The sequence below is a fragment of the Apostichopus japonicus genome, chromosome 11, assembly GCF_037975245.1.
Source record: "Apostichopus japonicus isolate 1M-3 chromosome 11, ASM3797524v1, whole genome shotgun sequence".
Lineage (NCBI taxonomy): Eukaryota > Metazoa > Echinodermata > Holothuroidea > Aspidochirotida > Stichopodidae > Apostichopus > Apostichopus japonicus.
In genome coordinates this window covers 22,921,578-22,935,411 of record NC_092571.1, presented here as the reverse complement: position 1 = coordinate 22,935,411, position 13,834 = coordinate 22,921,578, and the positions used below count along the sequence as shown (strand labels likewise).

Here is a 13,834-nt window from a genome sequence, read left to right as displayed (position 1 = left end):
GATCATGATAGGATCCTATTACAGATAACAGGAAACGGTGAATATATTCAACTGATTCATTCAAAAAAGTCATCATTTGCATCATTTTAAAAATTCTTTACAGCTCTTAAACATAGAACAGTCACTGCGCTGATTCTTTTGTGAGTGATTTGTGTGTTCTAAATAGCATAGTAGGGAAGCTGCAACCACATGAATTAGACGCACAATACTGCTGTATTGACAATATCCTTGTAAACTATTAATGTTAAAACACTTGAATGTTCGACCCTTTTCCCATAAACATGAAAAAAAGTATATTACCATAAAATACAAGCTACCCCACGTTGAGTATTTCTTGGCACAAACTTCTTTCAAATAATAATACAAACTTTGAAAGAAACTTTTCACCAATTCTAATTCTCGACTATTAACGATTCTACTATTGTCAAGCTATTACAAGGACTACAAATATTACCCAATCTTTTCTAAATTCCTTCTCCTTCATCAATCTAAATCCTGCACCAAATATTTCCCAGCACTGACCACAATGACATACAAAATTTCTAAATTGATACAAAACCTTTAAGAAAAAATAATAACAAAAAATATCCAACTTGTATTTACCCATCTTTAGATAATAAAATTGTTCAAATTTCAAATTCTGAACTCAAAATGGTAAATTAAAATTCTAAGACTTTGTAATTTGATAACCTCTCTTTCATTTGATGTACCTACCATTACATATAGGCATACAGGGATTAACCACCATCAACTCTTTTTCCCTCCTGTTGATTTTTTTTCATTTTTCAGTTAAATTATTCTTTTTTTTCCTTCTTCTTCTTCTTCTTCTTCTTCATTTCGTTAATCTTCTTCAAATTTTTACTCTTTCATATTTTAAGTCATTTTCAAATAATCTGATTACTTACATCACCAGTTTTCAAGGAACCTCAAAACTTTACTGAAAATAGTGTCTGTTGATGAAATTAGAAGTCACTGCAATTTCTAGTTATACTTCAAGTGGGTAATTTTATTATCCTATGACAATCTTAGTCGGTCTTTTTTTTCTCTCTCCTCCTTTGCATAGCATAGTTTTATTAACAAGGCACCATGGTCATCTACATAAATCTACATAAATCTACATAAATCTACATAAATCAAAGTCAAGTTACTAGGACATGCATGCACTACTCCAAAAATAACCAACAAATAAAAATTCCCAGCATGCATACTTGCTCGTAATGGGAATCAACGATCAGGAATATTCTTATTTTACTCTTTCACAAAGAATCCAATCTGACGAAGTGAACGCAATGATAAATCGTGCATAATGTTATGGGAAATAAAGGTGGCAAATACCTGAGTTCAACCCTAAATAATAACAGTGTGTATTCCTTTCTTCTTTAACCATCTGATTTATAATTAGTAATTAAGTGTTTAAATACTTAATCGATTAAAAATCATCTTAAATTTGATGAATCTCGCTGATAACGTAGATGGTTTAATATTCAGACTGTGATAAAGAACAACACATCTTTACTGTGATTGTTTCATCTTTAGTTGCCTTGTTATTTTTGTGCTATTCATTCACATTACAAACCCCCACCAACCCCCCTCCTGCCTCCATCCCACCCCCTCTCTCTCTCCAGGATAAACCTCTGATGAATGTTCACAACTTTCAACATATATGGACAGAACCGGTGCATATTGCAGTGTGGAAACAAATATTAGTACCAACCACTGCTTATTCTGTGAGAAAAATATCTGAATATGTTATCAGTCAACCACTGAAACCTCTTGGTGTGATAGAAGCCTACAGCTCTGACCCTCGAAAAACATAACAGTTGTATGGAATATTTCACATAACATATGCAGGATTCCTTCCTTCCCTGGTCAATACACTGACATGCTGTTACTAGCATACAGGCAATCCTCAATATTTCAGGTGGTATGAAAACCAAGACTCAAACACCAGTAAAAAGCACAAATATTCTTGTTGGTTTTGGAAGAAGAAGATTCATTCTAAATACACAACACTTAGGTCTTCAAATAACTTTTAAACATTTCCTTGAGAAACTACTCAAATATTATATAAAAACCATCATTTGCTGGGCAAGACAAGCTCAGGGCACTGAGGAGGAAGGGAAGGGGGGGAGGGGTGAAAGGTAGAACTGGAGGAGAGAAGATATTTACCACAATCACCTCCTCAAATATATGGTTGGAATCATTGGGTTAAAATATAGACTGCATAAAACTTAAGGCAAGGAATAAGCAAATGCTTGACGTATTTCGCGAGTTTACGCTGCTCTGTGTTGCTTGACGATTAAGAAGACTAACTTCCACTCGGTTTTAGCAATTTTTACATGACCACTGAGAATTTTGCAATTTTTTTATTTGTTTGAGATATTTTAAAAGTGCCTGGCTGAATGAAGTATTACAAGTGTTCCTTATTGAAAGAATGTGGTTGGTTATATGAGGATATAGTCCTATACAAGTGGATATGTTTATTTTTGTGCGGGCTGGTCACGTAGACGATTTCTGCAAATGTTTACAAACATTCCTCCCAATAAGACAGACATACCTTCAATCCTGTTGACATCTTGGACTCTTTGCCAGCCTGTCCATCATATAATTTCAAAGATATGGTTCCATAAGAATTTCTAATTCCAGATTGTTAAAAAAAATTGTGTGTAATACCATGGTTTAGTCGTACATGATATATATGCATTTAAGGATGAGAATGAAATGGACAATTTGTAATATAATAGACGTTATCTCCTGGATTATTTATGTGATAAATTTTAAGACGCCATGATGATGTTACAAATTTGAAGTGTCTTCGCCAGCAATTGATATTCCCGTCACCCCCCCCCCCCCCCGACATATCAGAAACCAACAGCATTCATACAGTCTCTTCTAAATCATCACTAATTCCTAGCCACTACCAAAGGATAAAATGCAGCATGTTTCGTAACAAGAAAATTTGGTATTGCTGTGGTGGGCTAAATTTAAAATCTCACAAATTATAACTGGCCTGTTGGGGTTAAGACTGCTGGGCACTTGTTAACAGAAACCCACACCAACTGACTTTGACCTCAACTTGAACTCTATACCGTCCCACAGACGCTGAACGATTGAAAGAAAATACCGAGCACGACTCCCATGCAAAGATTAAAATTATATCCTTATCAATCTTAAACTAGTCCTGTATATCTTCACAAAGACCATGCACGGAAACAGTTTCATGTCTCTGTTCCTTTTTTACAATTTCTATATATTTTTGTTTGGTTTTGTTTCTTAAGAATATGTAATCCCAACAATAACTAAAGCACCATATAAGCCATATATATAAAAGAGTCTTTTTCTCCGAGTTCACAAGTACTCCATTGATCCTTTGTGGGAGAGTTGCACCGTAACCACATAAACTACACCCCTGTGTTCGTTGTGCATAGGAAGATTAGCATTAAGAATTAGAAAGACTGTGAACATCTTCACCGCATTAACGAACAGAAACTCTCTGGATGGCTAGATTTGACATCGTAAAACATGTGAAGCTGCTGGTCCTCTATACGTATATCGCCAATGCAGCCTACAAAATTTGTCTCAAAGCCGCGTGGTAGTTTCTTGGGTGGAACGTGCGGTGCCCCACCTAAGACGGAAGAGAAGGAAGGAAGGAAGAAAGACAAAGATGAGAACTCGAAAGCACAAGATGGTGACACGGTATGATACAAATTCAAAAGGATACACTGTCAGTGGCTAAGACGCCACTTTAGGACATATGGTTGTTTCATGTACAAACATATACAAGTATCAAACATATACAAGTATCTATGGCATGGGACAGCCACTTTTAGGATTGAGTCTAATAGCTGGTAAAGCTAGCTCATGTAGCAGATACTAATCTGGTCACTGCATGCCACTTACCTACATACAAGGCACCATCTGTGTTAAGCTGTGAAGCTCCTGGATTTGAGGAATCCAGTACTGGGTCCTCATCGTCGACATGAAGGGTTCCGTCACGAACATATCTACGGACGAATAGCAATACATACATAGTGATGATGAAGATGGCTTTGTAACACGACAAAGTTTATTGCTGGAGTCCTACTCAGAGCTAGAAAACTGGTCGAAATGACGGGCTCTTTCCTAGAATTGTTGTCCACAAAGATATCTGTCATATAGGCTAAAGATGTTGGTTGGAGCTAGTGTCTCCTTTAAGGTCGCTGAGAATATTAGTCTTGTTAAGTCCACCAAAATCTCATATCACAGAACTAAGAGATTTTGGCACAAAACGCTCAAAGGTTTGCAAATGATATAATGAAACCTTCCAAAAAAACTTGAGCTAAGCGTCAATTTTACGATTCAGCCAAATAATTGTCACATCACATCACAGTCACCTAGTACATTTTTATCAAGCATTACAGATGTGAAGATTATACGGATTGTTGAGAGTGATCGGATGAAATGCTAAAAAAAAAAAAAGAGAGAAGCTTCAAACAAAACAGTCCATTTCTGAAATACTGTACCTGGATGCATAGATCCTGTGGAAGTTCCCATCCGAGACATAGACGGTTGATACCATCTTCAGGGTACCCGAGCCCAACTGGTACGTGAACATGACATAGCCATCTACCACGGCTAGACCTATGAAATCTGCGCCGCCATTCCACATGATGAGACCGTTTTCGTCTTCCGTCTTGATCATCACCTCAAAGACGTTATTGCTCTGGGCTTTGATCCTGCAAATGAACACAGACAGACTCTTCTCAGCTGGCAATCTCTTTTAAGTTTTAAAGTTAATGAGGTACGTTAATAAGGTACGTTAATAACGTTAATAAGTTTTAACGTTAATAAGGTACGTAAATAACGTTAATAAGTTTAACGTTAATAAGGTACGTTAATAAGGTACGTTAATAACGTTAATAAGGTACATAAATAACGTTCATAAGTTTTAACGTTAATAAGGTAGACGATAAAATTAAATGCAAGAAAACATGAACAGCTACTAAAACTGGAACAATACTGAGACTTCAATCGTCGTCGTGACCTAAGGTTTGTTGGTGTTTTCACAAAGGGTTTATTTCTGGCTAATTGCCAGGTTTTTCTTTTGACAATAAGCTTTTGTCCCAATGCTAAGTTTACAAGTTGATATTTTCACCTCAGGAAGGATTAATGAGCAATTATAAGCGACTGGTCTATTAAATTCTAAGCTTCTCTGATTTGTTATGATTTTGTTTTATGTTTTTACTTGAGATCAAACTTCATTTTCTAGACCTATTGAAGTTTCTGTTTTTGTTCCAATGCTGACTTTACAAGTTTATCAAAGTGTTATATATTCACCTCAGGAAGTATTAATGAGCAATTATAAGTGACTGATCTATTCAATTCTCTGATTTCTTTTGAAGTTCATTATGATTTTACTTTATATCAAACTTCATTTTCACTACCTATTGAACTACATTGCTGAGTGGGATTTCAGGATGCAACAGTATCAAAGTAATCCCCTAAAGCTTGCCACACACTGCCCTAACTGAATGGGACCCTACTCGATTCTACCATCGTAAACATGGCAAATTACAGAGAATCACAGGGATATATTTTGTGCAAATTACAGGGAATTACAGGGATATATTTTGTACATGACCTAAAGATGATCCCATCCTAAATGGGGAAGACAGTCGTTAATTGCACACTCACCAGTGATGCTATGTGCAGGGACGAAGGCAATGTATGCAAGACGATGAGTCATGACGGGTATCAAAAACTACGTCACAATCATTGGAGTTATTAATTCAATTCCAAACCAACCAGCTTTAAATATTGCTCTAATTCCTTATTTAAACAAAAAAGACATTGATGGAAAACTTTGTGACAAAAGACTCACACTGATGTGATCAGATTGTCGTATTTGTATTGCTGTTTCCCGGTGAAAGACACTGGTCCATCGATATTTACGGATGCAGCGGAGGAGGATGACATGGTAGTACGCTGCTGCGTCGTTGATACCTTCGGTGACATGGTAGGGGTAGAGCCTTGGTCCATGGTGGTCGCCCGTCTAGGGGGTGCTGTGGTGGTCATAGGAGGTGGAGGTGGGAAGCTTGTCATACTCTTTGTAGATTTGGGTTTGGTTTGGTCATCCATAGGTGACGTCTTCATCTCCTGGGATGGTGATGCTTTCATGGTGGTATCCTTCATCATGTCCATCATAGTGGGCGTCATCGCCTCTTGCGTCATCTTGGCAGTTGCTGTCATGCCTTGACTGGACATGACGTTGTCCATCGGTTTCTTGGTATCGGTCATCTCTGAGGATTGGGTCATCGCCTGGAGAGTGGACATGAGCTTAGAGGTCTTCATCGATCCATCTGTGCTGGCTTTACCCATCGTCATCGTCATTGTCATCGCTTCGTCCGTTTCACCGTCGGTTTTCTCTCCCATCATCATCGGACTGACACTTTTCATGGAGGGCGTCGTATCCATGGCCGTTGACATAACACCCTCTGAGCTTACCATCCGTTTGGGGGTGGTCATCTGAGCTGTCATACCACCGGTCATGTCTACCATTTTGTCTGTCTTCTCCTCCCCAGTCACCTTAGAGGTCATGGTTGAATCCATTCCCATACTGACCATGGGTTTGCTGGTCTCTCTCATGACGTCGGTCATCTCATCTGGTGTCATTGAGGCACCTCCTGTCATCTCCTGCATCGGTGAGACCATGCCTGATACTTCCACCATCGCCTTGGTCTCCTCTCCATCACCATCCTCCATATCTGTGGCCATGTCATTGTCTGTCATCATCTGCATACTTGCACCTGTTTCCATGACAACGGGTCCTTCCGTCACCATGTCTATGTCCCCATCTGTTTCCATATCTGTTCCCATATCAGCAGCTGTTGTGGGAAATATGAAACAGAAATATCAAAATATCAAATGTAACATAAAACTATTTTGAAGACGAAAAAAAAAAACTGATATTTAAACTTTCAACACCTGATGTATTTTATATAAATAGTTTAACTCATACTCTTCTCTTAAATTTCTCTACAGTATACCATGGTTCACCATTTTTATGCCGTCCAATTCGATACATCGTGTTCAATGATGGCATCAGTTTCCAGCTGATACGCACTATCTTTGTGAAAGTGTTCAATGATGGCATCCTTCAAGATTCATTCCTGCCATTTCAAAGAAATTAAATCCCAGAAACTTCTAGGACTTTTCTCTCACAGTTCTTAAATAGCATTACTCATGTAAAGCCTCATCATGTTGCACTGGTTATGTGCAGCATAAATATACTAATTCATGTAAGATTAGCCCTGGTGTCTAATTTGCTCAATTGCATACAATCACAGAAATCAAATCAAGGTTTTATTCAGCAACTCTGCAACTTTTTTACTTCATTATTACAAATGAAAACCAGTCACTCTCTTCAATGAACTACTATGTTTGACGGTTTCAATATCGCAAACCTATAAAAAATTGGAGCAGCAGAATTAACGACTGATATAGGTGTGCGACAACCAACAGTAAACTGACCCATACTGGTGGTCATCGCTCCCGACACGCATCTATCTCCGTCCTGGACAAGCTCCTCGGGGCATTCGCAGCTACCGGTCTCCGGGTCGCAAAGGAATCCTGGCATGCACGGATGAGTCCTACACACCTCGGGTATGAATTCTTGGATGTTGACCTCGTTGAGGGCAGACCCTTGCAGGTCTACGATTTCTTCCCCGTTTAGGACAAGCTTTTGTTTTAAAGAGACAAGAGTAGAAGGATGACAACAGGTTAAATCTAACTTGCCTACAGGTTAACATTGCGATCATTGTCATATATAAGAAAGGCACGTCTCATATGAGTCCTGTTAAGCTTTCAAAGTATAGTATTAAACCGATTCTCCCAGAGTTATTCACAAAGGTATTGCCAATGAAAGAAATTATCTGACAAAAGGGAAAAAGGTCTGTACAAGGTTTTCACCAAAATATTATTGCAATGATTTCACAAGATTACAAAGCAATGACAGCATGTGAAATCCTGCCTACATATTCCTTGTAAACCCTGCACCCATCAGCCAACCCAACCACACCCCGCACCCCCACCCCCCACCACCGCCCACCCCCACCACCCCCCGATGCTAGTTTAATACTGACCTTCCTCACTGCTCCAGTTAAACCATCTGTAATTGCTGCTTTTCTTGAGATTTCAGAGAACTCAGGGACGCCTCCGACGAAAAAGTTCTGGTTTATGTTAAGCTGTGCCATTTCACCCTATCGTCACAGACAAACGAAACAATAAACATGTTATATTAACAGTGATATAAATTAGCCATCTACCACAAACAAAAATGATATTGTACTTAAAGAAATGTTCAATCAAAAGTGTTTGCACAAGAACAATACACAACTGGTTAACATTAACCATGTTGACATTCAAGCAGTGGACCAAAAAATTGTTTAGGCTCCTGAGCCAGGATCTTCCGTAAGGACTGTGCCATGACCCAACAGACTACCCAGCCCCCCAACACCCCACCCCCACCACCCCCACCCTCCTCAGAATTGATGCTCAGAAGCTTGGCCTATGGACTCTATGTTTAAAGAAATCATTTAATCGATCCATGACGTGCTCGTAAAAACTGTAGGTCAATTTTCCAATGTCTTCCGACCCAACAAAAACTTTTCATGACCCTGAGTTGCATGCCCACCATATTTTTGCATGTTGTCAATCTTAATAGCAGTGATATAACTTCCTCAAATACACTTTGACAAAATTGTTGCTAGTTTTTATTGGATACTCGTCACAGAAGATGCGTAAAAATTGTCGTTTTGGAGAAATTACTACACTCGGCCTACCAGATATTTCATACAAAATGGTTCCCAGCTTGGTCAACTTTCATAAATATGAATTGGGATTTAAGTTAAGCATAATTTCAAGCTAGTTTTACCAATTTTTGTGAAGAAGCACAATTTTCAAAGATATCATTAAGAATTTTTCATAAGTGATAACTTACATAGTTCTGGAAAGAAGTGAAATAAATGTATAGAACATTTTAAAACCAAAATATCTACTGGGTTTTGAAAAATGAACCTTTTTTTTTTTACACAAATGAAATTTTCTCTAGATATGGTTGGTTTCCAGAGTCAAGTTTGCCAAGGTAAACATTATTCAGTCTTTTACCTAATGTCGAATTGGCATCAAGCAATCACTTAAACTTTGACAGGAAAAAAAATGGAATTGGTCATCAATTTGGTGTGTTTTATTTGTTTCTTTCTATGTTCTCTCTTTGTTCTTTCATATCCTGAGAACATTTCCTATCAATAAATATAATGACATATACACAACCGATGACAACAAAATATTGTATCATTGCTGGAGAAGTTTACTTGTTGTCTAATTAAACACTGTTGGAGACAAAGACAGGATAACATACAAAGAAACAGAGACACTACAGAACAAATTCAGGGTTATAGAGAGAGGAACACACATAAAGTGAGGTGATTATATCATGCAAGAAAGTGCACTGGAGGAAATTAGAGCAAGCCATACTTACCCATCATTACCTGCCTATCAAAACTAAGATTAAACACCAGTGCAAAATAACAAACGGAATGTTGACCCTTGTGACGGTTATTTGTCATAGAAAGAAAGTCAACTCCTTGTCTTGTTGGCAATATCAGAACAATCCACCTTGCAATATCAATTTGTAAATGTTATGATTCTAGAGATAAAGGGCTTTTCCAGAATTTCACATTTTTCTGGGAGGGGGGGGATCTAGTAACCTCTGCTGACCTTTGACCTAAACAAACACAAATAGTACTTGTACTCAAATATAGTATTGAGTATCACATTTTTAGGGGGCATTATTCAAATTCTTTATAGGTTGGTGGGCCCCCAAAAGTGCCAACTTGATTGCATAGTTTTAATTTCCTGCCTATGGCAAGTAAACCAAAAAGACAAACTAAAATTAATTTAAAGAAATCACAAACAACTTACAGACAAGAATTGCCAAATCCAAAACCATTTGTAAAAGAAGGATATAATTCTTATCAACACTATCAAGACAGACTTCCCAACAGAACAGATCTAAACGTTTTCTCATTTTTAAAGTGATTCAAAATGGTCTAGAACAATTCCAAGTGCAGATTTTGCAAAAACATTTCGTCATCATTGCAAGGAAATTACATTTTCACATTTTTTTCCCAGGCACGGTTAAATATTGTGTCGGCACCACGTGACTAACAAGTTAATCTTGACATGTTGTCCAGAGTAGTAAATCATTTGAAGACTTTGAGAAGTTTTCAGACAAGTTTAAGATATTTTCCCAAGATTGGGATTTACTTCCATCAAATTTCAGGGCTTGTGTGATATTTCTTACCCAGAATGGGGTTTGGAAACCGGATTGTGAATACACCAACCATGTAAACCGAGGAGAGAGTTGTTGAATTTACAACAAGTGAAAGCCATAGCATCAAAATTTTAGGCTATCACTTGGAAGAGTTATTATGTTAACGACGGTTAAAGTTTTGACTGCTAATTAAAATCAAAAGTAAAAATTCTCCAAAATAACATAACGTCATTTTCTGACTGTTATTCTGTCCTATCTAGGAAAATTCAAAGCATATCTTGAAAAGATATCTCCTTGCTTTTGAATTAAGGATTGTTGTAATAGGCTAGTTACTCCTTTGAATATAGCAAAATCAAGTAAAATACCCCAAAATTAAATAATTGAAAAAAAAAATCCCAAACCAATTACCCATCAGAAATCCAACCCAACATAAAATCAGCCCATAATGTGAATAATATGGATGAGAATACCCAATGTAATATAAATATATACATATTTAAAAGTTACACCCAAAATATGAGAATAAAACATACCCGAACAATATATGTACCAAATGGAAACCAACTCAATGGAAAAATAAACCCACACTGAAAATACACATATGTGACTTTAAACAGGGGCTGATTTTTTTTAATGTGAGAAAATGAAAAGGACATTGATACATGTGAAACAGGGGCCATACAGTTAACCCTGATAACCCCTGACAACCAGATATTCAGGTCTTGTCACACTGATGGAACGTCAATTTTGCTCTCCCAATGGGAGGGAAGGAAACTAGTTAATTCAGTTTTCATAGTTTTGGACATCTGTCTTTTCTTGATGTCTTGTCTTATTGATATGTTTGGACATTGACCTTTGTCCTTTGCATCATAAAAATCAGCCCTCACAAAAGCAATATGTAACAATTTAACATTTTTTTTCCGACCAGGACAAGAATCCCTGTAATATCATGCACACATAAAAACATATAAAAAAACATATAAAAGAAAGTGCTGAAACTTGACCTTCATTTGAGGTTTAAAATTGACAATGTTACCTGCCTACACACAACAACTGCACTCTTCATAGTTCTGTTACTATACAAACCACTTTGGTCGGTAGTATGAAGAGCATGACCCTAGATCAGAATGTGCCCGATTCAATTCTTCTCAAAGGATCAATACATCATAGGGGTTCAAACACAACAAAAGCTTTTTGAAGCAGTAATAGAATAAAGAGGGCGCTAGACCAGAAAATATCTGCACCAATTTGCTTTGTTCACCAAGGCAGCAATCATTGTGTGGAGGCAAGCAGGTGTATCTGTCAAGCTTTGTGAAGTGTTATGATGTGATCGAAGTTAAGAAATATGTTAGAAAGTCCACCACATATACAGTTTGATAATTAGACCAAGAAATTCCAGTTTTTATTTGTTGATGTCGAATTTTTTACCTCAGGATCCTGACTTTCTACTGGCATCTGTTTAAAATTGCAGCATGAAATAAGAAAAAACAATATAGATGGGGGGAACAATAGAATATGTTACATAAGAATCTATCACACAATGTCTCTCAAGTACTAACATATAGTTGTGAGTCCTAAGCACACCATCTCACATCTTACGTAAAAAAAAAATTCTAAGAAGGAAAAAAAAATTGAAATTATAGAATTAAAAAGCAAAAAGCTGAATTTAAATTATTAAGTATTAATACATTAATATCCTTGACACTTTGTTATCACAAAACAAAAATTCCAAGCAAAAAAAAAAAATTTATGGCAACATTTCATACTTTTGCCCAACAAAAAAATTCCATTGCTGGCAGAGATATATATATATATGATGCGTGTTGCTTTCAGTGCATTAGTTGTAAACTATGGCATGCTATTTGCATTACAATATATGCGTATATATCAGTACAATTGAGACTGTGAATACAAAGGTTATACATGTGAAATGAGGATAATAAACAGAAAAGATGAAGAAGCGGTATGTACATATTTCTTCAAATGCCATGAATGGTTCCCAAGCGTTAGTTGCTAAGTGACATAGACAACAAACATTTGTCACCTTGGACACAAGTTGGTTTTTATTACCTCTTCGAATTCTGTTTCATTCTCCTAGTTGATGTGATAGGTACGGAATGAAAAATGATGCAGGGGTTGATGAAAACATGAAGAATACAAACGTGGTGGATAATGTTCAAATGAGAAGAGATTGGAAAATAAATAAAACATGATAGGAGAATGGTTGGGGCATATTTGGCTGTATGTATGTGTTGGGGGGTAGGGGTAGGGGTGGAGGGGAATGGGGAGGGGATGAGTTGTAGTCTTTGGAGAGAATAATGCCTAATGACATGTTGTACACAGAAGATCCAATGAGAGTATTTAGGGCAAACACTGGTAAAGACTGATAAAGTTGTAAACAACCATTTTTAAATACTTGCCACCATTTAAATTCAAAGTAGCACATGTTGGTGGATGTACAAAAATGGGTCTCACAGAAGGATGGGGGGGGGGAGGTCTCAATGCTTCAATTTATAAACAAAGATTTTCTCACAGAGGTTGCTTTCTTCAGTTCCATTGTTTATGATTAAAATATTTGTTCCTCTGTTATACTTTGTCCAGCCTCTTACTAGTAATTATCTTTAAAAGGTTTCCTGATTACTCCATTGTTATACTACAATTTGTTTAAATCAACATCTTCACTACATTTAAGCCATTGAGTAATAGTTTAAGACTTCTTATACTTCAAATTTGTAATATTTTAATAGATCAATTGAGACAAACTGGGGTTTTAAAACAATGTATCTTTCCGCTTTGCAAAGACAATTAACCAATAATGACTTCATGTTGTCATTCACAGCAACACCTAAATTAGAATATGTGGTGCTGCAAAATTGGATGTGGGTGGGGGGGGGTGAGACGAGGGCAAATGTTGCAGGGGGTAAAGGGGATATAGGGCAGAATAAAAAAATAGATTTCAGGTCAGTGATGGACATTCAGCAATTGGACATGACAGATGGATAGACTTGAATGATGGGAAGAGATTCATGGAATGGGAGGGGGGGGGGGGGTCTTATAGTATGGATAAGTGAAAAGTATCTTTGATTTCAGTGATAGTATGCAGATGGTGTGACAGGGGAGAGGGAAGGGGTGGGGGAAGTGCCTTCTAGAAAATGAATTTTTGGCTATTGAAAGTTCAAATTCAAATGAAGGGAAGTCTTTATGGATATGTAATATGGATGGTGGATGATAAATGATATTTGGTTTCAAATGATCATAAATAGAGAGTGTGGCAAGGGCGATAAAATGATGAGGGACGGTGTTGGAGAGGGAGGGGGGGTTGAATTAATTTAGAGAAAACCATGGAATTTTAAACTTGAATCTTAAATATTGCTGATAATTGAAAATGATATCTGGTTTCAATGATCAGAAATAGAGTGAGTAACAAACACACATGAGGGAGGGGAAGGGGTTGGAGGAAGGAATGGAATATTCATAATTTGTCATAGCATACAGCTTTGATACAGCATACATGAGATATGT

The 13,834-nt window shown here is 37.1% G+C and overlaps 1 protein-coding gene across 4 annotated transcripts in view; it reads right to left on the bottom strand.

Moving 5' to 3' along the window:
• Positions 1-810: 810 nt before the first annotated feature.
• Positions 811-13,834, bottom strand: part of LOC139976033 (agrin-like) — a 103,939-nt gene continuing 90,915 nt past the window's right edge. For 2 of the 4 annotated variants that reach the window (XM_071984425.1, XM_071984428.1), the window contains 7 exons: positions 11,741-11,767; positions 8,121-8,237; positions 7,510-7,717; positions 5,861-6,863; positions 4,503-4,715; positions 3,901-4,004; positions 811-3,625 (listed from right to left, as the gene is read on the bottom strand). In XM_071984425.1, the coding sequence (XP_071840526.1) occupies positions 3,468-3,625; positions 3,901-4,004; positions 4,503-4,715; positions 5,861-6,863; positions 7,510-7,717; positions 8,121-8,237; positions 11,741-11,767 (1,830 nt within the window). In that variant the 3' untranslated portion in view covers positions 811-3,467. Of the gene's footprint in view, positions 3,626-3,900; positions 4,005-4,502; positions 4,716-5,860; positions 6,864-7,509; positions 7,718-8,120; positions 8,238-11,740; positions 11,768-12,382; positions 12,407-13,834 lie in introns of all 4 variants that reach the window. The other 2 variants (XM_071984426.1, XM_071984427.1) reach the window with 2 other exon arrangements.